Below are 24,092 nucleotides of genomic sequence, written 5' to 3' on the forward strand. Positions count from 1 at the left end.
TGTTTTATAGCACGTGTCAAGTCATTATATAGATGTTTTATAGCACGTGTCAAGTCATTATTATAGATGTTTTATAGCACGTGTCAAGTCATTATTATAGATGTTTTATAGCACGTGTCAAGTCATTATTATAGATGTTTTATAGCACGTGTCAAGTCATTATTATAGATGTTTTATAGCACGTGTCAAGTCATTATTATAGATGTTTTATAGCACGTGTCAAGTCATTATATAGATGTTTTATAGCACGTGTCAAGTCATTATATAGATGTTTTATAGCACGTGTCAAGTCATTATTATAGATGTTTTATAGCACGTGTCAAGTCATTATATAGATGTTTTATAGCACGTGTCAAGTCATTATTATAGATGTTTTATAGCACGTGTCAAGTCATTATATAGATGTTTTATAACACGTGTCAAGTCATTATATAGATGTTTTATAACACGTGTCAAGTCATTATTATAGATGTTTTATAGCACGTGTCAAGTCATTATTATAGATGTTTTATAGCACGTGTCAAGTCATTATATAGATGTTTTATAGCACGTGTCAAGTCATTATTATAGATGTTTTATAGCACGTGTCAAGTCATTATTATAGATGTTTTATAGCACGTGTCAAGTCATTATTATAGATGTTTTATAGCACGTGTCAAGTCATTATATAGATGTTTTATAGCACGTGTCAAGTCATTATTATAGATGTTTTATAGCACGTGTCAAGTCATTATTATAGATGTTTTATAGCACGTGTCAAGTCATTATTATAGATGTTTTATAGCACGTGTCAAGTCATTATTATAGATGTTTTATAGCACGTGTCAAGTCATTATTATAGATGTTTTATAGCACGTGTCAAGTCATTATTATAGATGTTTTATAGCACGTGTCAAGTCATTATTATAGATGTTTTATAGCACGTGTCAAGTCATTATTATAGATGTTTTATAGCACGTGTCAAGTCATTATTATAGATGTTTTATAGCACGTGTCAAGTAATTATTATAGATGTTTTATAGCACGTGTCAAGTCATTATTATAGATGTTTTATAGCACGTGTCAAGTCATTATTATAGATGTTTTATAGCACTTGTCAAGTCATTATTATAGATGTTTTATAGCACGTGTCAAGTCATTATTATAGATGTTTTATAGCACGTGTCAAGTCATCATTATAGATGTTTTATAGCACGTGTCAAGTCATTATTATAGATGTTTTATAGCACGTGTCAAGTCATTATTATAGATGTTTTATAGTGCGTGTCAAGTCATTATTATAGATGTTTTATAGCACGTGTCAAGTCATTATTATAGATGTTTTATAGCACGTGTCAAGTCATTATTATAGATGTTTTATAGCACGTGTCAAGTCATTATATAGATGTTTTATAGCACGTGTCAAGTCATTATATAGATGTTTTATAGCACGTGTCAAGTCATTATTATAGATGTTTTATAGCACGTGTCAAGTCATTATTATAGATGTTTTATAGCACGTGTCAAGTCATTATATAGATGTTTTATAGCACGTGTCAAGTCATCATTATAGATGTTTTATAGCACGTGTCAAGTCATTATTATAGATGTTTTATAGCACGTGTCAAGTCATTATATAGATGTTTTATAGCACGTGTCAAGTCATTATTATAGATGTTTTATAGCACGTGTCAAGTCATTATTATAGATGTTTTATAGCACGTGTCAAGTCATTATATAGATGTTTTATAGCACGTGTCAAGTCATCATTATAGATGTTTTATAGCACGTGTCAAGTCATTATTATAGATGTTTTATAGCACGTGTCAAGTCATTATATAGATGTTTTATAGCACGTGTCAAGTCATCATTATAGATGTTTTATAGCACGTGTCAAGTCATTATTATAGATGTTTTATAGCACGTGTCAAGTCATTATATAGATGTTTTATAGCACGTGTCAAGTCATTATTATAGATGTTTTATAGCACGTGTCAAGTCATTATATAGATGTTTTATAGCACGTGTCAAGTCATTATATAGATGTTTTATAGCACGTGTCAAGTCATTATATAGATGTTTTATAGCACGTGTCAAGTCATTATTATAGATGTTTTATAGCACGTGTCAAGTCATTATATAGATGTTTTATAACACGTGTCAAGTCATTATTATAGATGTTTTATAGCACGTGTCAAGTCATTATTATAGAGGTTTTATAGCACGTGTCAAGTCATTATTATAGATGTTTTATAGCACGTGTCAAGTCATTATATAGATGTTTTATAGCACGTGTCAAGTCATTATTATAGATGTTTTATAGCACGTGTCAAGTCATTATTATAGATGTTTTATAGCACGTGTCAAGTCATTATTATAGATGTTTTATAGCACGTGTCAAGTCATTATTATAGATGTTTTATAGCACGTGTCAAGTCATTATTATAGATGTTTTATAGCACGTGTCAAGTCATTATTATAGATGTTTTATAGCACGTGTCAAGTCATTATTATAGATGTTTTATAGCACGTGTCAAGTCATTATTATAGATGTTTTATAGCACGTGTCAAGTCATTATTATAGATGTTTTATAGCACGTGTCAAGTCATTATTATAGATGTTTTATAGCACGTGTCAAGTCATCATTATAGATGTTTTATAGCACGTGTCAAGTCATTATATAGATGTTTTATAACACGTGTCAAGTCATTATTATAGATGTTTTATAGCACGTGTCAAGTCATCATTATAGATGTTTTATAGCACGTGTCAAGTCATTATTATAGATGTTTTATAGCACGTGTCAAGTCATTATATAGATGTTTTATAGCACGTGTCAAGTCATTATTATAGATGTTTTATAGCACGTGTCAAGTCATTATTATAGATGTTTTATAGCACGTGTCAAGTCATTATATAGATGTTTTATAGCACGTGTCAAGTCATTATTATAGATGTTTTATAGCACGTGTCAAGTCATTATTATAGATGTTTTATAGCACGTGTCAAGTCATTATTATAGATGTTTTATAGCACGTGTCAAGTCATTATTATAGATGTTTTATAGCACGTGGCAAGTCATTATTATAGATGTTTTATAGCACGTGTCAAGTCATTATTATAGATGTTTCATAGCACGTGTCAAGTCATTATTATAGATGTTTTATAGCACGTGTCAAGTCATTATTATAGATGTTTTATAGCACGTGTCAAGTCATTATTATAGATGTTTTATAGCACGTGTCAAGTCATTATTATAGATGTTTTATAGCACGTGTCAAGTCATTATTATAGATGTTTTATAGCACGTGTCAAGTCATCATTATAGATGTTTTATAGCACGTGTCAAGTCATTATTATAGATGTTTTATAGCACGTGTCAAGTCATTATTATAGATGTTTTATAGCACGTGTCAAGTCATTATTATAGATGTTTTATAGCACGTGTCAAGTCATTATTATAGATGTTTTATAGCACGTTGACACGTGCTATAAAACATCTATAATAATGACTTGACACGTGTTTTATAGCACGTGTCAAGTCATTATTATAGATGTTTTATAGCACGTGTCAAGTCATTATTATAGATGTTTTATAGATATAGATGTTTTATAGCACGTGTCAAGTCATTATTATAGATGTTTCATAGCACGTGTCAAGTCATTATTATAGATGTTTTATAGCACGTGTCAAGTCATTATTATAGATGTTTTATAGCACGTGTCAAGTCATTATTATAGATGTTTTATAGCACGTGTCAAGTCATCATTATAGATGTTTTATAGCACGTGTCAAGTCATTATTATAGATGTTTCATAACACGTGTCAAGTCATTATTATAGATGTTTTATAGCACGTGTCAAGTCATTATTATAGATGTTTTATAGCACGTGTCAAGTCATCATTATAGATGTTTTATAGCACGTGTCAAGTCATTATATAGATGTTTTATAGCACGTGTCAAGTCATTATTATAGATGTTTTATAGCACGTGTCAAGTCATTATTATAGATGTTTTATAGCACGTGTCAAGTCATTATTATAGATGTTTTATAGCACGTGTCAAGTCATTATTATAGATGTTTTATAGCACGTGTCAAGTCATTATTATAGATGTTTTATAGCACGTGTCAAGTCATTATATAGATGTTTTATAGCACGTGTCAAGTCATTATTATAGATGTTTTATAGCACGTGTCAAGTCATTATTATAGATGTTTTATAGCACGTGTCAAGTCATTATTATAGATGTTTTATAGCACGTGTCAAGTCATTATTATAGATGTTTTATAGCACGTGGCAAGTCATTATTATAGATGTTTTATAGCACGTGTCAAGTCATTATTATAGATGTTTTATAGCACGTGTCAAGTCATTATTATAGATGTTTTATAGCACGTGTCAAGTCATTATTATAGATGTTTTATAGCACGTGGCAAGTCATTATTATAGATGTTTTATAGCACGTGTCAAGTCATTATTATAGATGTTTTATAGCACGTGTCAAGTCATTATTATAGATGTTTTATAGCACGTGTCAAGTCATTATTATAGATGTTTTATAGCACGTGTCAAGTCATTATTATAGATGTTTTATAGCACGTTGACACGTGCTATAAAACATCTATAATAATGACTTGACACGTGTTTTATAGCACGTGTCAAGTCATTATTATAGATGTTTTATAGCACGTGTCAAGTCATTATTATAGATGTTTTATAGATATAGATGTTTTATAGCACGTGTCAAGTCATTATTATAGATGTTTCATAGCACGTGTCAAGTCATTATTATAGATGTTTTATAGCACGTGTCAAGTCATTATTATAGATGTTTTATAGCACGTGTCAAGTCATTATTATAGATGTTTTATAGCACGTGTCAAGTCATCATTATAGATGTTTTATAGCACGTGTCAAGTCATTATTATAGATGTTTCATAGCACGTGTCAAGTCATTATTATAGATGTTTTATAGCACGTGTCAAGTCATTATTATAGATGTTTTATAGCACGTGTCAAGTCATCATTATAGATGTTTTATAGCACGTGTCAAGTCATTATTATAGATGTTTCATAGCACGTGTCAAGTCATTATTATAGATGTTTTATAGCACGTGTCAAGTCATTATTATAGATGTTTTATAGCACGTGGCAAGTCATTATTATAGATGTTTTATAGCACGTGTCAAGTCATTATTATAGATGTTTTATAGCACGTGTCAAGTCATTATTATAGATGTTTTATAGCACGTGTCAAGTCATTATTATAGATGTTTTATAGCACGTGTCAAGTCATTATTATAGATGTTTTATAGCACGTGTCAAGTCATTATTATAGATGTTTTATAGCACGTGTCAAGTCATCATTATAGATGTTTTATAGCACGTGTCAAGTCATTATTATAGATGTTTTATAGCACGTGTCAAGTCATTATTATAGATGTTTTATAGCACGTGTCAAGTCATTATTATAGATGTTTTATAGCACGTGTCAAGTCATTATTATAGATGTTTTATAGCACGTTGACACGTGCTATAAAACATCTATAATAATGACTTGACACGTGTTTTATAGCACGTGTCAAGTCATTATTATAGATGTTTTATAGCACGTGTCAAGTCATTATTATAGATGTTTTATAGATATAGATGTTTTATAGCACGTGTCAAGTCATTATTATAGATGTTTCATAGCACGTGTCAAGTCATTATTATAGATGTTTTATAGCACGTGTCAAGTCATTATTATAGATGTTTTATAGCACGTGTCAAGTCATTATTATAGATGTTTTATAGCACGTGTCAAGTCATTATTATAGATGTTTCATAACACGTGTCAAGTCATTATTATAGATGTTTTATAGCACGTGTCAAGTCATTATTATAGATGTTTTATAGCACGTGTCAAGTCATCATTATAGATGTTTTATAGCACGTGTCAAGTCATTATATAGATGTTTTATAGCACGTGTCAAGTCATTATTATAGATGTTTTATAGCACGTGTCAAGTCATTATTATAGATGTTTTATAGCACGTGTCAAGTCATTATTATAGATGTTTTATAGCACGTGTCAAGTCATTATTATAGATGTTTTATAGCACGTGTCAAGTCATTATTATAGATGTTTTATAGCACGTGTCAAGTCATTATATAGATGTTTTATAGCACGTGTCAAGTCATTATTATAGATGTTTTATAGCACGTGTCAAGTCATTATTATAGATGTTTTATAGCACGTGTCAAGTCATTATTATAGATGTTTTATAGCACGTGTCAAGTCATTATTATAGATGTTTTATAGCACGTGGCAAGTCATTATTATAGATGTTTTATAGCACGTGTCAAGTCATTATTATAGATGTTTTATAGCACGTGTCAAGTCATTATTATAGATGTTTTATAGCACGTGTCAAGTCATTATTATAGATGTTTTATAGCACGTGGCAAGTCATTATTATAGATGTTTTATAGCACGTGTCAAGTCATTATTATAGATGTTTTATAGCACGTGTCAAGTCATTATTATAGATGTTTTATAGCACGTGTCAAGTCATTATTATAGATGTTTTATAGCACGTGTCAAGTCATTATTATAGATGTTTTATAGCACGTTGACACGTGCTATAAAACATCTATAATAATGACTTGACACGTGTTTTATAGCACGTGTCAAGTCATTATTATAGATGTTTTATAGCACGTGTCAAGTCATTATTATAGATGTTTTATAGATATAGATGTTTTATAGCACGTGTCAAGTCATTATTATAGATGTTTCATAGCACGTGTCAAGTCATTATTATAGATGTTTTATAGCACGTGTCAAGTCATTATTATAGATGTTTTATAGCACGTGTCAAGTCATTATTATAGATGTTTTATAGCACGTGTCAAGTCATTATTATAGATGTTTCATAGCACGTGTCAAGTCATTATTATAGATGTTTTATAGCACGTGTCAAGTCATTATTATAGATGTTTTATAGCACGTGTCAAGTCATCATTATAGATGTTTTATAGCACGTGTCAAGTCATTATTATAGATGTTTCATAGCACGTGTCAAGTCATTATTATAGATGTTTTATAGCACGTGTCAAGTCATTATTATAGATGTTTTATAGCACGTGTCAAGTCATTATTATAGATGTTTTATAGCACGTGTCAAGTCATCATTATAGATGTTTTATAGCACGTGTCAAGTCATTATTATAGATGTTTTATAGCACGTGTCAAGTCATTATTATAGATGTTTTATAGCACGTGTCAAGTCATTATTATAGATGTTTTATAGCACGTGTCAAGTCATTATTCTAGATGTTTTATAGCACGTGGCAAGTCATTATTATAGATGTTTTATAGCACGTGTCAAGTCATTATTATAGATGTTTTATAGCACGTGTCAAGTCATCATTATAGATGTTTTATAGCACGTGTCAAGTCATTATTATAGATGTTTCATAGCACGTGTCAAGTCATTATTATAGATGTTTTATAGCACGTGTCAAGTCATTATTATAGATGTTTTATAGCACGTGTCAAGTCATCATTATAGATGTTTTATAGCACGTGTCAAGTCATTATTATAGATGTTTCATAGCACGTGTCAAGTCATTATTATAGATGTTTTATAGCACGTGTCAAGTCATTATTATAGATGTTTTATAGCACGTGTCAAGTCATTATTCTAGATGTTTTATAGCACGTGTCAAGTCATTATTATAGATGTTTTATAGCACGTGTCAAGTCATTATTATAGATGTTTTATAGCACGTGTCAAGTCATTATTATAGATGTTTTATAGCACGTGTCAAGTCATTATTATAGATGTTTTATAGCACGTGGCAAGTCATTATTATAGATGTTTTATAGCACGTGTCAAGTCATTATTATAGATGTTTTATAGCACGTGTCAAGTCATTATTATAGATGTTTTATAGCACGTGTCAAGTCATTATTATAGATGTTTTATAGCACGTGTCAAGTCATCATTATAGATGTTTTATAGCACGTGTCAAGTCATTATATAGATGTTTTATAGCACGTGTCAAGTCATTATTATAGATGTTTTATAGCACGTGTCAAGTCATTATTATAGATGTTTTATAGCACGTGTCAAGTCATTATTATAGATGTTTCATAGCACGTGTCAAGTCATTATTATAGATGTTTTATAGCACGTGTCAAGTCATTATTATAGATGTTTTATAGCACGTGTCAAGTCATTATTATAGATGTTTTATAGCACGTGTCAAGTCATCATTATAGATGTTTTATAGCACGTGTCAAGTCATTATTATAGATGTTTCATAGCACGTGTCAAGTCATTATTATAGATGTTTTATAGCACGTGTCAAGTCATTATTATAGATGTTTTATAGCACGTGTCAAGTCATTATTATAGATGTTTTATAGCACGTGTCAAGTCATTATATAGATGTTTTATAGCACGTGTCAAGTCATTATTATAGATGTTTTATAGCACGTGTCAAGTCATTATTATAGATGTTTTATAGCACGTGTCAAGTCATTATATAGATGTTTTATAGCACGTGTCAAGTCATTATTATAGATGTTTTATAGCACGTGTCAAGTCATTATTATAGATGTTTTATAGCACGTGTCAAGTCATTATTATAGATGTTTTATAGCACGTGTCAAGTCATTATTATAGATGTTTTATAGCACGTGTCAAGTCATTATTATAGATGTTTTATAGCACGTGTCAAGTCATTATTATAGATGTTTTATAGCACGTGTCAAGTCATTATTATAGATGTTTTATAGCACGTGTCAAGTCATTATTATAGATGTTTTATAGCACGTGTCAAATCATTATTATAGATGTTTTATAGCACGTGGCAAGTCATTATTATAGATGTTTTATAGCACGTGTCAAGTCATTATTATAGATGTTTTATAGCACGTGTCAAGTCATTATTATAGATGTTTTATAGCACGTGTCAAGTCATTATTATAGATGTTTTATAGCACGTGTCAAGTCATCATTATAGATGTTTTATAGCACGTGTCAAGTCATTATATAGATGTTTTATAGCACGTGTCAAGTCATTATTATAGATGTTTTATAGCACGTGTCAAGTCATTATTATAGATGTTTTATAGCACGTGTCAAGTCATTATTATAGATGTTTCATAGCACGTGTCAAGTCATTATTATAGATGTTTTATAGCACGTGTCAAGTCATTATTATAGATGTTTTATAGCACGTGTCAAGTCATTATTATAGATGTTTTATAGCACGTGTCAAGTCATCATTATAGATGTTTTATAGCACGTGTCAAGTCATTATTATAGATGTTTCATAGCACGTGTCAAGTCATTATTATAGATGTTTTATAGCACGTGTCAAGTCATTATTATAGATGTTTTATAGCACGTGTCAAGTCATCATTATAGATGTTTTATAGCACGTGTCAAGTCATTATTATAGATGTTTTATAGCACGTGTCAAGTCATTATATAGATGTTTTATAGCACGTGTCAAGTCATCATTATAGATGTTTTATAGCACGTGTCAAGTCATTATTATAGATGTTTTATAGCACGTGTCAAGTCATTATATAGATGTTTTATAGCACGTGTCAAGTCATTATTATAGATGTTTTATAGCACGTGTCAAGTCATTATTATAGATGTTTTATAGCACGTGTCAAGTCATTATATAGATGTTTTATAGCACGTGTCAAGTCATTATTATATATGTTTTATAGCACGTGTCAAGTCATTATTATAGATGTTTTATAGCACGTGTCAAGTCATTATTATAGATGTTTTATAGCACGTGTCAAGTCATTATTATAGATGTTTTATAGCACGTGTCAAGTCATTATTATAGATGTTTTATAGCACGTGTCAAGTCATTATTATAGATGTTTTATAGCACGTGTCAAGTCATTATTATAGATGTTTTATAGCACGTGTCAAGTCATTATTATAGATGTTTTATAGCACGTGTCAAGTCATTATTATAGATGTTTTATAGCACGTGTCAAGTCATTATTATAGATGTTTTATAGCACGTGTCAAGTCATTATTATAGATGTTTTATAGCACGTGTCAAGTCATTATTATAGATGTTTTATAGCACGTGTCAAGTCATTATTATAGATGTTTTATAGCACGTGTCAAGTCATTATTATAGATGTTTTATAGCACGTGTCAAGTCATTATTATAGATGTTTTATAGCACGTGTCAAGTCATTATTATAGATGTTTTATAGCACGTGTCAAGTCATTATATAGATGTTTTATAACACGTGTCAAGTCATTATTATAGATGTTTTATAGCACGTGTCAAGTCATCATTATAGATGTTTTATAGCACGTGTCAAGTCATTATTATAGATGTTTTATAGCACGTGTCAAGTCATTATATAGATGTTTTATAGCACGTGTCAAGTCATTATTATAGATGTTTTATAGCACGTGTCAAGTCATTATATAGATGTTTTATAGCACGTGTCAAGTCATTATTATAGATGTTTTATAGCACGTGTCAAGTCATTATTATAGATGTTTTATAGCACGTGTCAAGTCATTATTATAGATGTTTTATAGCACGTGTCAAGTCATTATTATAGATGTTTTATAGCACGTGTCAAGTCATTATTATAGATGTTTTATAGCACGTGGCAAGTCATTATTATAGATGTTTTATAGCACGTGTCAAGTCATTATTATAGATGTTTTATAGCACGTGTCAAGTCATTATTATAGATGTTTTATAGCACGTGTCAAGTCATTATTATAGATGTTTTATAGCACGTGGCAAGTCATTATTATAGATGTTTTATAGCACGTGTCAAGTCATTATTATAGATGTTTTATAGCACGTGTCAAGTCATTATTATAGATGTTTTATAGCACGTGTCAAGTCATTATTATAGATGTTTTATAGCACGTGTCAAGTCATCATTATAGATGTTTTATAGCACGTGTCAAGTCATTATTATAGATGTTTTATAGCACGTGTCAAGTCATTATTATAGATGTTTTATAGCACGTGTCAAGTCATTATTATAGATGTTTTATAGCACGTGTCAAGTCATTATTATAGATGTTTTATAGCACGTGTCAAGTCATTATTATAGATGTTTCATAGCACGTGTCAAGTCATTATTATAGATGTTTTATAGCACGTGTCAAGTCATTATTATAGATGTTTTATAGCACGTGTCAAGTCATTATTATAGATGTTTTATAGCACGTGTCAAGTCATCATTATAGATGTTTTATAGCACGTGTCAAGTCATTATTATAGATGTTTTATAGCACGTGTCAAGTCATTATTATAGATGTTTTATAGCACGTGTCAAGTCATTATTATAGATGTTTTATAGCACGTGTCAAGTCATTATTATAGATGTTTTATAGCACGTGTCAAGTCATTATTATAGATGTTTTATAGCACGTGTCAAGTCATTATTATAGATGTTTTATAGCACGTGTCAAGTCATTATTATAGATGTTTTATAGCACGTGTCAAGTCATTATTATAGATGTTTTATAGCACGTGGCAAGTCATTATTATAGATGTTTTATAGCACGTGTCAAGTCATTATTATAGATGTTTTATAGCACGTGTCAAGTCATTATTATAGATGTTTTATAGCACGTGTCAAGTCATTATTATAGATGTTTTATAGCACGTGGCAAGTCATTATTATAGATGTTTTATAGCACGTGTCAAGTCATTATTATAGATGTTTTATAGCACGTGTCAAGTCATTATTATAGATGTTTTATAGCACGTGTCAAGTCATTATTATAGATGTTTTATAGCACGTGTCAAGTCATTATTATAGATGTTTTATAGCACGTGTCAAGTCATTATTATAGATGTTTTATAGCACGTGTCAAGTCATTATTATAGATGTTTTATAGCACGTGTCAAGTCATCATTATAGATGTTTTATAGCACGTGTCAAGTCATTATATAGATGTTTTATAGCACGTGTCAAGTCATTATTATAGATGTTTTATAGCACGTGTCAAGTCATTATTATAGATGTTTTATAGCACGTGTCAAGTCATTATTATAGATGTTTTATAGCACGTGTCAAGTCATTATTATAGATGTTTCATAGCACGTGTCAAGTCATTATTATAGATGTTTTATAGCACGTGTCAAGTCATTATTATAGATGTTTTATAGCACGTGTCAAGTCATTATTATAGATGTTTTATAGCACGTGTCAAGTCATCATTATAGATGTTTCATAGCACGTGTCAAGTCATTATTATAGATGTTTTATAGCACGTGTCAAGTCATTATTATAGATGTTTTATAGCACGTGTCAAGTCATCATTATAGATGTTTTATAGCACGTGTCAAGTCATTATTATAGATGTTTTATAGCACGTGTCAAGTCATTATATAGATGTTTTATAGCACGTGTCAAGTCATCATTATAGATGTTTTATAGCACGTGTCAAGTCATTATTATAGATGTTTTATAGCACGTCTCAAGTCATTATATAGATGTTTTATAGCACGTGTCAAGTCATTATTATAGATGTTTTATAGCACGTGTCAAGTCATTATTATAGATGTTTTATAGCACGTGTCAAGTCATCATTATAGATGTTTTATAGCACGTGTCAAGTCATTATTATAGATGTTTTATAGCACGTGTCAAGTCATTATATAGATGTTTTATAGCACGTGTCAAGTCATTATTATAGATGTTTTATAGCACGTGTCAAGTCATTATTATAGATGTTTTATAGCACGTGTCAAGTCATTATTATAGATGTTTTATAGCACGTGTCAAGTCATTATTATAGATGTTTTATAGCACGTGTCAAGTCATTATTATAGATGTTTTATAGCACGTGTCAAGTCATTATTATAGATGTTTTATAGCACGTGTCAAGTCATTATTATAGATGTTTTATAGCACGTGTCAAGTCATTATTATAGATGTTTTATAGCACGTGTCAAGTCATTATATAGATGTTTTATAGCACGTGTCAAGTCATTATTATAGATGTTTTATAGCATGTGTCAAGTCATTATTATAGATGTTTTATAGCACGTGTCAAGTCATTATATAGATGTTTTATAGCACGTGTCAAGTCATTATTATAGATGTTTTATAGCACGTGTCAAGTCATTATTATAGATGTTTTATAGCACGTGTCAAGTCATTATTATAGATGTTTTATAGCACGTGTCAAGTCATTATATAGATGTTTTATAGCACGTGTCAAGTCATTATATAGATGTTTTATAGCACGTGTCAAGTCATTATTATAGATGTTTTATAGCACGTGTCAAGTCATTATTATAGATGTTTTATAGCACGTGTCAAGTCATGAACCACCAGAGATGTCAATACACTTCCAAAACGACATCGGAAAAAAGTGACGCAATCAACTTCGATCAATCGATGAAGACCACATTATGACTTCATCCACTAACTGGCCTTCAATAAGCGATCTCAGCTGGCTATAACAGCCTTACGTCACATGTTATAATAGACCGGCCCAGTTCACAGGCCCCTTCCATACACAGTGATCTCAGCTAGAGAAGCCCATGATCTACATGCCAGCCCTGGCCTGGCTGGGTGCCAGCATATGGGGCTGCTGGGTGATGAATGTGCAGTGCTCCACCACTTGACATTTCCCATTAAAACCAAGCAGCGCCTGATTTCCATTCCACGTGCACAGGCACAGGCCTCATCACTTTCTGTCCATGCATTATTATTGGCTGGAGCAGAATGGATCGCCTCATCACTTCTGCTGTCCGAGTGTTATCATTGGCTACTGGGGGATAGATTGCCTCGCCAGAGAGTATTCAGCGTTGAGAGTTCTGCATCTCGGAGAGAGAGGGAGGGAAGGAAGGAGGGGGGAGGTAGAGCAAGGGGGGAGAGGCAGTGAGAGAGAGAGAGGGAGAGAGAGAGCGTGAGAGAGAGAGAGAGAGAGAGAGAGAGAGAGAGAGAGAGAGAGAGAGAGAGAGAGAGAGAGAGAGAGAGAGAGAGAGAGAGAGAGAGAGAGAGAGAGAGAGAGAGAGAGAGAGAGAGAGAGAGAGAGAGATGTGGCCCTTGTGTGTGAGGCTGAGTTTCTATGACGACAACAAATTAAGCTAGATTTTTACTTAATGGTATTGACCCAGTATTGTATGTTATATTCTGTGATCAGGCCTAGGCGATGCGGACACAAATCCATAGGACGATAATTCAAGCAATGATCAGGATAACGATAGGCTATGAAAGACTATATGATATGAGGGTTTCTATTGGAAAACTTTGGGTGGCACAGCTGCCATTTGAATAAGACTGCTCCTCTGATACAGGTAAAGTAGCTAGCATTTAGATACAGTACCAGTCAAAAGTTTGGACACACCTACTCATTCAAGGGTTTTTCTTTATTTTGACTATTTTCTACATTGTAGAATAATAGTGCAGACATCAAAACTATGAAATAACACATAGTAACAAAAAAAGTGTTTTATTTTAGATTTTAGATTCCTCAAAGTAGCGTTGATGACAGCTTTGCACACTCCTGGCATTCTCTCAACCAGCTTCAAGAGGTCGTCACCTGAAATGCTTTTCCAACAGTCTTGAAGGAGTTCCCATATATGCTGAACACTTGTTGGCTGCTTTTCCTTCACTCTGAGGTCCAACTCATCCCAAACCATCTCAATTGGGTTAAAGTCGGGTGATTGTGGAGGCCAGGACATCTGATGCAGCACTCCATCACTGTCCTTCTTGGTCAAATAACCCTTACACAGCCTGGAGGTGTGTTTTCGGTCATTGTCCTGTTGAAAAACAAATCATAGTCCCACTAAGCGCAAACCAGATGGGATGGTGTGTGCTGCAGAATGCTGTGTTAGCCATGCTGGTTAAGTTTGCCATGAATTCTAAATAAATCACTAACAGTGTCACCAGCAAAGCACCATCACGCCTCCTCCTCCATGCTTCACGGTGGGAACCGCACATGCAGAGATCCTCCGTTCACCTACTCTGTGTCTCACAAAGACAAGGCGGATGGAACCAAAAATCTCACATTTGGACTCATCAGACCAACGGTCAGATTTTCACCAGTCTAATGTCCATTGCTCATGTTTCTTGGTCCAAGCAAGTCTCTTCTTCTAATTGGTGTCCTTTAGTAGTGGTTTCTTTGCAGCAATTCGACCATGAAGGCCTGATTTACGCAGTTTCCTCTGAACAGTTGATGTTGAGATGTGTCTGTTACTTGAACTCCGTGAAGCATTTATTTGGGCTGCAATCTGAGGTGCAGTTAATTGCCGATTTCTGAGGCTGGTAACTCTAAGGAACTTATCCTCTGCAGCAGAGGTAACTCTGGATCTTCCTTTCCTGTGGCGGTCCTCATGAGAGCCAGTTTCATCATAGAGCTTGATGGTTTTTGCAACTGGACTTGAAGAAACTATACTATTTCTTGAAATGTTCTGCAATGACTGACCTTCATGTCTTGAAGTAATGATGGACTGTCATTTCTCTTTGCTTATTTGAGTTGTTCTTGCCATAATATGGACTTGGTCTTTTACCAAATAGGGCTATCTTCTGTATACCCACCCTACCTTGTCACAACACAACTGATTGGCTCAAATGCATTAAGAAGGAAAGAAATTCCACAAATTAACTTTTAACAAGGCACACCTGTTAATTGAAATGCATTCCAGGTGACTACCTCATGAAGCTGGTTGAGAGAATGCCAAGAGTGTGCAAAGCTGTCATCAAGGCAAAGGGTTCAGTTGACATAACACACACAGGAGCTTTTGAAGACTTGTCTCAGTGTGTGTTGGATGCCATATCTTAGGAAACCTAATGGGTGTAAGTACTGGATCTGATAGAGCTTGGCCTGCAAACTCCACAAACATTATCCCAGGGCTTATGTTCCAGCTAATACAAACAGGGAACATTCAGTTAAGAGGGAACAGACAGGGGGACTTTTTCTGAACAAACGGAAGCTACTCTCCTAAAGAGATGATACCGGAGACTCTGCACGTCATACCACACTACATCATCCTAATAGAAGGAAACATACAATATGTATCATATAACGTTGGGTACATTATAACATTATTGGGAATACCCCACGTCTGTTTACAGATTAATCCTAAAGTCTTAGTCCTGGGATCAACTGGGATATCAATCCCCAGTATTAGATTACTGTTAACAAACCACACAATGAGAATACTCTCACTGTGATGTCATCTCAGATATACCCCAGAATCTGTGTGGCTGATCTGATCCAGGACCAGCTGATCCTATACCCCTAACACTAACATGGTAGAAATATAATTACTATCCATAGAAATAGAATTACTAGAATGGGTCACCCACAGTAATTATATTTCTAAGAACATAGTAACCAATAGCAAAACTGACCTTAGATCAGGCCTTAGGGCTGAAATGTATCCTGTGGCACCATAACATGCCTTCTCTTGCCAGACGCCAGACAACAGATTTTCATTTAAAGAGGAATGTTGTGGCATCTACTGTTACATGCAGTGGTGGGATACAGTACAGATGAAGGACCTAAATTTGATCACCCTGTTGAAGGAGAACTTTCCTGCAATGAAGGAAATGTTAAACTTGTAGTGTCTTTGAGGTTTAAAAATGCTTCTGAAGTTTGTAATTTTATGCTAAATGTATCAACCCCTACAAAAATATCCATTAAACATAATCCACATGATAATTCACATTTCCTCTTGCTGTAGGATTATTTTCCCGCTGTAGTAAACCGGCTCAAATGAAGATCCTACATCTGTTCAAATTTGACACGACACCAAATGTTTAGTGACCATTGGGAACCTCCAACACCTGGACAGCAGAAGTGCTGAGGTAATCCATGGCTCCAGGGTTATAATGTGACACCGTTTCAGGTTGTAGCATGTTTGTTTGGGTGGATTAGTGTACGCTAAGGCTTCACTTTCACACTACGTATATTAGATAGCTCTCCCATAGACAATGCATTGGCGGCCGGCAGAGCCATACAGTACATCATGCAGAAAATGGGAAAATGTCTAACCTGCATGTTGGCACCAAGTGGAATTAGACAGAGCTCAAGCTAAGCCCTAATCCAAATTGTCTCCAAGGTGGAAAGGGGATGGATTTGGGATTGGGTGTGTTTATCTAGGTCCCATCACAAATGGCACCCTATTCCCTTTTACAGTGCACTACTTTTTACCAGGGCCCATTTGGGACAAACGCTATAGAAGTAGGATCTTCATTTGATCACCCTTTTGTTGCCGAGAATTTCCAGGAAATGCAAACATGTAGTGTATTTGAGTATTAAAGGGGCTTCTAAAGTTAGTAAATTCAGTCTTGCCCTAACGGAAAATATATCAACTCCATTAATTATAATCCACATAATAATTCACATTTCCTGTTGGTGCAGGATCATTTTCCTGCTGTAGCAAACTGGCTCAAATTAAGATCCTACATCTGTATAGCTCTGGAGGCAGGTCCCCTCAGCCACCTCTGAATGGACAGAGTCACCGTGTCCGTTCCACCAATCTCAGTCCCCGCCACTGACACATGACATTCCATTCAGAGCACCTAGGCAACAGCATGCCCAGGGGAAAAATGTGGAAAATATGGAAACCTTTCTTTAGCTAAAAAAACCAACAACAGACGAGCTAGAATTAGCACAGACTCCAGTCATTTGTCCTCGCCAGTTAGGAGGACGTGGACGTGTTTCTCTGTGTTTATTCAAGGTAAATGGGGCATGTAACAGAGGGATGTAACAACCTTCCTGAGTGAACACTTCCACTCCCAGTCCCGTCATGAAAGCATGATTACCATAGGCCTGCTAGCACTCTAATCTTCAAAAAGAACCAGAAAAGGACATGGGAAAAGAGCCCACAGACAACAATGACATGTTATGTAATAATCAGACTGAGATAGCCTGAAGACAAATGTCCATTTATGACAAAGATAATAAATACATGATTATATTCTAGCTTGTTACTAAATAAAGGAGGTGCCATTGAAATAGGGGTGTAATTACAATGTACTTTCAGTTTATTTACCTTCATCATGTAATTACCCACTTATCCCGAGCGGTAAAGTGCGCTGTGACTTAATCCAACCTCTTAACGTTGACTTTGATGTGATGGGGATTATGGAATGAAATGGGCAGGTACAATGGGAATTCCATGTGGAAGATGATCCCTCAAATCTGCTGTATTCACACGACCCTCCTTAAGATGATGGGGTGGAAACCTACGCTATTGTACTAGCTTTCATTTGAGCTTTCCGTCCGTCTCAATGAGAGGTTTAAAGCATTCTCTCTGACCCACTGACAGATAGGCCAGCTGGATGTAACTACAGTACAACGCTCTTCAGAATGCATATCATGTATCTGCCATTGTTTCATCTAGAGACCTGTGTGTAACAGTGAAACAACGGGACCCCAGCCCAGGCACAAACAACACACACACACACACACACACACACACACACACACACACACACACACACACACACACACACACACACACACACACACACACACACACACACACACACACACACACTCATTAGTGTCAGTGTGAGTGTGATTGTGTGTGCTCACATTGTGTGTGTGTGTGTGTGTGTGTGTGTGTGTGTGTGTGTGTGTGTGTGTGTGTGTGTGTGTGTGTGTGTGTGTGTGTGTGTGTGTGTGTGTGTGTGTGTGTGTGTGTGTGTGTGTGTGTGTGTGTGTGCGCGTGTGGTTGGGGGTGTGTCAGGTAAGAGTGAGGCAGGGGTTGCCATGGTAACGCAGCACAGAGGACACTGTGTTTCCCTGTAGACCTAGCGAGCGAGAGGAATGTGGCACGGCATTGTGGGAGAACAACACTCGTACACATACCTTATCAGATAATTACACAACCGCTGTGTGTGTGTGTGTGTGCGCGTGCGTGCGTGCGTGCGTGCGTGCATGCGTGCGTGCGGGTGTGTGTGCTTATGTGACCCTCTCAGGGAGGAGCTGTCAGTTTGTATGATAATGTTAAAAAAGAGAGTCAGAGAGATAAAGTCAGTGAAAATGTGTGTACACGTGGTACAATCAATCTTCTACATAAACATTACTCTGGATGTCTACAGTGTCCAGCTTGCCTTGTCAGCCTTCTCTTTCTCCTGTGTTGATATGACTCTTTCTCCTGTGTTGATATGACTCTTTCTCCTGTATTGCTATGACTCTTTCTCCTATATTGATATGACTCTTACTCCTGTATTGATATGACTCCTTCTCCTGTATTGATATGACTCCTTCTCCTGTATTGACATGACTCTTACTCCTGTATTGATATGACTCTTACTCCTGTATTGATATGACTCCTTCTCCTGTATTGATATGACTCCTTCTCCTGTATTGACATGACTCTTCCTCCTGTATTGATATGACTCTTCCTCCTGTATTGATATGACTCTTCCTCCTGTATTGATATGACTCTTCCTCCTGTATGTCCTCCTGTATTGATATGACTCTTCCTCCTATATTGATATGACTCCTTCTCCTGTATTGACATGACTCTTCCTCCTGTATTGATATGACTCTTCCTCCTGTATTGATATGACTCTTCCTCCTGTATTGATATGACTCTTCCTCCTGTATGTCCTCCTATATTGATATGACTCTTCCTCCTATATTGATATGACTCTTTCTCCAGTATTGATATGAATCTTTCTCAGTGTGAGGAGCTCTGGTCATAAGCTACTGTTCGTCTCCAGCCAAACATGGACTGACATCCTGTGTCTAACACTGGCCTGTGGTCTGCCACTGAGCTGACAGACGGAGAGAAAGAGAGAGCAGCCTGTACACAGCCAGATCCTCACTGCATCCCAAATGACACCCTATTCCCTGGGTAGTGCACTACTTTTGACCCACAAGGCTCTGGTCAAAGGTAGTGCACTATAAAGGGAATAGGGTGCGTTTTGGTATGGAACCTATCTCTCACTCAATCTCTTTAAGAGATAAAGTAGGAGGATTCCTGTAGGAGACACAATAGCATAGACATGGAATAAACATTGTGTGTATTTTAGAAAAAGAGTACGTAACCTAGAGGTTAAGAGTGTTGGGCCTGTATTTTTTATTTAACCTTTATTTAACTAGGCAAGTCAGTTAAGAACAAATTCTTATTTACAATGACGGCCTACCCCGGCCAAGCCTTAATCCGGACGACTCTGGGCCAATTGTACGCCGCCCTATGGGACTCCCAATCACAGCCGGTTGTGATACAGATTTGAATCGAACCAGGTCTGTAGTGACGCCTCTAGCACTGAGATGCAGTGCCATAGACCGCTGTGCCACTTGGGAGCCCAAGTGTAACGAAAGGTCGCTGGTTCAAATCCCCGAGCCAACTTGGTGAAAAAGTTGTTGATGTGCCCTTGAGCAAGGTACGTAACCCTAATTAGTCCTGTAAGTCGCTCTGGATAAGAGGGTCTGATAAAATGTAGATGATGATGTGTTTATGTTTTTATCCTCACAACATTCCACTGGGCAAAAACTGGTTGAATCAAGGTTCTTTCCACATCATTTCAACAACAAAAATGTAATTTGAAAACGTTGAATCAACATGGAAAACTGATTGAATTTGAAAAAAGTCATCAACGTCAGGAAATTTCGTCTTTTTTTCACCCAACTTTTTACCTAAATCCAATAACATTATGACATGTTTATATGATTTCACGTTGAATTCACGTTAGTTGATAACTCAACCAAATGTAAATCCAAACTAGACGTTGAACTGATGTCTGTGCCCAGTGGGATGTGAAGGGATGAAACTCAGTGTAAAACAGTAAATCATTTTTAAGGCCCCCCCACTTCTGCCATGTCATGACATACCTGGACCACCTATTGAGATGTGCCTTTTGTTTAGTAAATCAGTTGTCAAATAAGGTGATAAGGAGACTGGACGAGGACTTTAAATCAATTCAATTAAATGAGCACTTGACTTGACTGATGTGAAGGGTGTGCTGTTAGCCTTGAGTCCATCTGTCAACCATACTATTACACAGCACCTTGGCCAGCTCTCCCCAACCCACTCTACACACACACACACACACACACACACACACACACACACACACGCATCTTCGCACACACACACACAACACAACACAACACAACGCGCACACACACACACACACACACACACACACACACACACACACACACACACACACACACACACACACACACACACACACACACACACACACACACACACACACACACTCACACAGGTAAACACCTGAAGCCCAGGTGCAAAGGAGTTTTTGTATGAAGACCAAAGAGGTCTCCCTCTCTCTCTCACACACACACACCTCATAAACCCCAGTTGGGAGGTGGAGAGTGGTTGAAAGGTAGCTTTTGATCTGACAGTCCAGGGTGTAAGGTGGAGAGGAGGAAGAGGTGGGGAGGAGGAGGGGGAGAGGAGGAGAAGAGGAGGAGGAGCCACTGTCCAGGAATGACATCTAAAAATGGCACTAACTCACAACATGAACCTCATGAGTAAGGACCTGTGTCACAATTAAGTCACTTCCTTTACATATCTCCTTTCCTTGTCTCCTTTCCTTGTCTACTCTCCTTCCCATAGAGACTTTGAGGATTATAACACTGTCCATTCCACCAAAACAAAGCTGCATCTTGTTACCCCAGCTGTACCTCCCCCTCTTCATGTTATCAAGCCAAAAACCAGACACCCAAAACCAGACCACCCCAGTCCAGCACAGCCAGCAACGCCCCCACCGCTAGAGGAGTTGTTCTGCCAACGTGGATGTCTGCCGAGTTCTACACAAAGGTTTTGAAAACAGCTTGACTGTTTGGGGTTTGAACTACTTTCACAAAAATATGCAGGTAATTGGCATAGACTATTTATAGTCGCCATATGCCAACCTGAAAATGCGTCATATTGCCTGATTTAACTCTTGTCTCAGCGCATGACAGAAATGATACAGAGTACAGTAGCCTACCAGTGTAAACAAGGAGAGGTGGATTTTATCTTGCGTTTCAAGCTAAGGTAAACCTTTCTAAACAAATGGAGGCTGACAAGGAAAGTTGCGTGGGTGATAGGAAGACTGCGTGACTGTGACGTCGACGGTGTTATTAGAAACGATGGGTGACAGGTAAACAAACAGACGTCAAAGCAAATGTGCCCAGAAGCCAAACATACAGACCTCCCTTTGATCCATTGTCAAGTTCAGATCGTGTACTCGAACTACCCATTTTTACTTAAACGACTCAAGAATATCATCCAAAATCTGGCCAAATTCGTTATTTTTCTTACCTTTGATAAGATAGTGGATTCTTCTTTCTCTTTCTCCCCATAGCGACCGAGGGGCACCAACAACTCGTCCTCACAACAGATGAAACTCACAGTACATCCCATATAGACGAATTCAGCGCACAATGATCCATTCAATTCAAATCAATGTCCCGATATATCGTGTTGCGGCTCTGCTCTATTTTTTCAAATCAAAGCTTACGATCGCAGTTTCCAAAAGACACACTGAAACCTCACGCAGGTGAGACAGGCGCGAGTAGGCTACAACTCGTGCTTCAGTCTCCTCAATAAGTCTCGCATTGAGAAAATACTCCGTTTTCCCGCTGAGATTTGGTGGATAAAATCCGTCGCCTACCTTTATCTACCCCACGCTGGTATGGAGTGGAGCAAAGGCACCCGAAAATGTGTTTGTAATTCAACTCTGCTCATTCCTTCCTCCCTCAGCCTCTCATAACCTGCCCAATACTACAACTTCCAAAGACTGGTCCCCGTGTGGAACATAGGCATGCTTTCTTCAAATCGATGGGTGTTAAAATATGTTTAGCCTTGAAACGTGTGTGTTTATTAATGATAATGGTGAATATTATTGACCTAATATTTAGCTATCGATGAACTACAGTACTTCATCCCCAAACTGTTATTTATTTTGCTTATTTGCACCCCAGTAACTCTACTTGCACACTCATCTTCTGCACTCATCTATCACTCCAGTTTTTAATTGCTATATTGTAATTATTTCGCCACTATGGCCTATTTCGCCACTATGGCCCACACAGGGAGGAGGTGAGGGCCCTCGGAGTGTGGAGTCAGGAAAATAACCTCACACTCAACGTCAACAAAACAAAGGAGATGATTGTGGACTTCAGGAAACAGCAGAGGGAGCACCCCCCTATCCACATCGACGGGACAGTAATGGAGAAGGTGGAAAGTTTTAAGTTCCTCGGTGTACACATCACGGACAAACTGAATTGGTCCACCCACACAGACAGCGTCGTGAAGAAGGCGCAGCAGCGCCTCTTCAACCTCAGGAGGCTGAAGAAATTCGGCTTGTCACCAAAAGCACTCACAAACTTCTACAGATGCACAATCGAGAGCATCCTGTCGGGCTGTATCACCGCCTGGTACGGCAACTGCTCCGCCCACAACCGTAAGGCTCTCCAGAGGGTAGTGAGGTCTGCACAACGCATCACCGGGGGCAAACTACCTGCCCTCCAGGACACCTACACCACCCGATGTCACAGGAAGGCCATAAAGATCATCAAGGACAACAACCACCCAAGCCACTGCCTGTTCACCCCGCTATCATCCAGAAGGCGAGGTCAGTACAGGTGCATCAAAGCAGGGACCGAGAGACTGAAAAACAGCTTCTATCTCAAGGCCATCAGACTGTTAAACAGCCACCACTAACATTTAGTGGCCGCTGCCAACATACTGACTCAACTCCAGCCACTTTAATAATGGGAATTGATGGAAATTATGTAAAAATGTACCACTAGCCACTTTAAACAATGCCACTTAATATAATGTTTACATACCCTACATTACTCATCTCATATGTATATGTATATACTGTACTCTATATCATCTACTGCATCTTGCCATCTTTATGTAATACATGTATCACTAGCCACTTTAAACTATGCCACTTTATGTTTACATAACCTACATACTCATCTCATATGTATATATTGTACTCTATACCATCTACTGCATCTTGCCTATGCCGTTCTGTACCATCACTCATTCATATACCTTTATGTACATATTCTTTATCCCTTTACACTTGTGTGTATAAGGTAGTAGTTGTGGAATTGTTAGGTTAGATTACTTGTTGGTTATTACTGC

General features: G+C 36.1%; 1 protein-coding gene across 15 annotated transcripts in view; it reads right to left on the bottom strand.

The window, feature by feature from the left end:
• The window catches only part of LOC139532488 (tensin-1-like), a 211,605-nt gene extending 188,910 nt beyond the window's left edge, over nucleotides 1-22,695 (bottom strand). For 7 of the 15 annotated variants that reach the window (XM_071330136.1, XM_071330132.1, XM_071330130.1 and 4 more), the window contains exon 1: nucleotides 22,251-22,694. In XM_071330136.1, the coding sequence (XP_071186237.1) occupies nucleotides 22,251-22,352 (102 nt within the window). In that variant the 5' untranslated portion in view covers nucleotides 22,353-22,694. Of the gene's footprint in view, nucleotides 1-22,250 lie in introns of all 15 variants that reach the window. The other 8 variants (XM_071330140.1, XM_071330149.1, XM_071330139.1 and 5 more) reach the window with 2 other exon arrangements.
• Between the last annotated feature and the right edge of the window lie 1,397 nt (nucleotides 22,696-24,092).

This window comes from Salvelinus alpinus, chromosome 10 (assembly GCF_045679555.1).
Source record: "Salvelinus alpinus chromosome 10, SLU_Salpinus.1, whole genome shotgun sequence".
In the NCBI taxonomy this organism is placed as follows: Eukaryota; Metazoa; Chordata; class Actinopteri; order Salmoniformes; family Salmonidae; genus Salvelinus; species Salvelinus alpinus.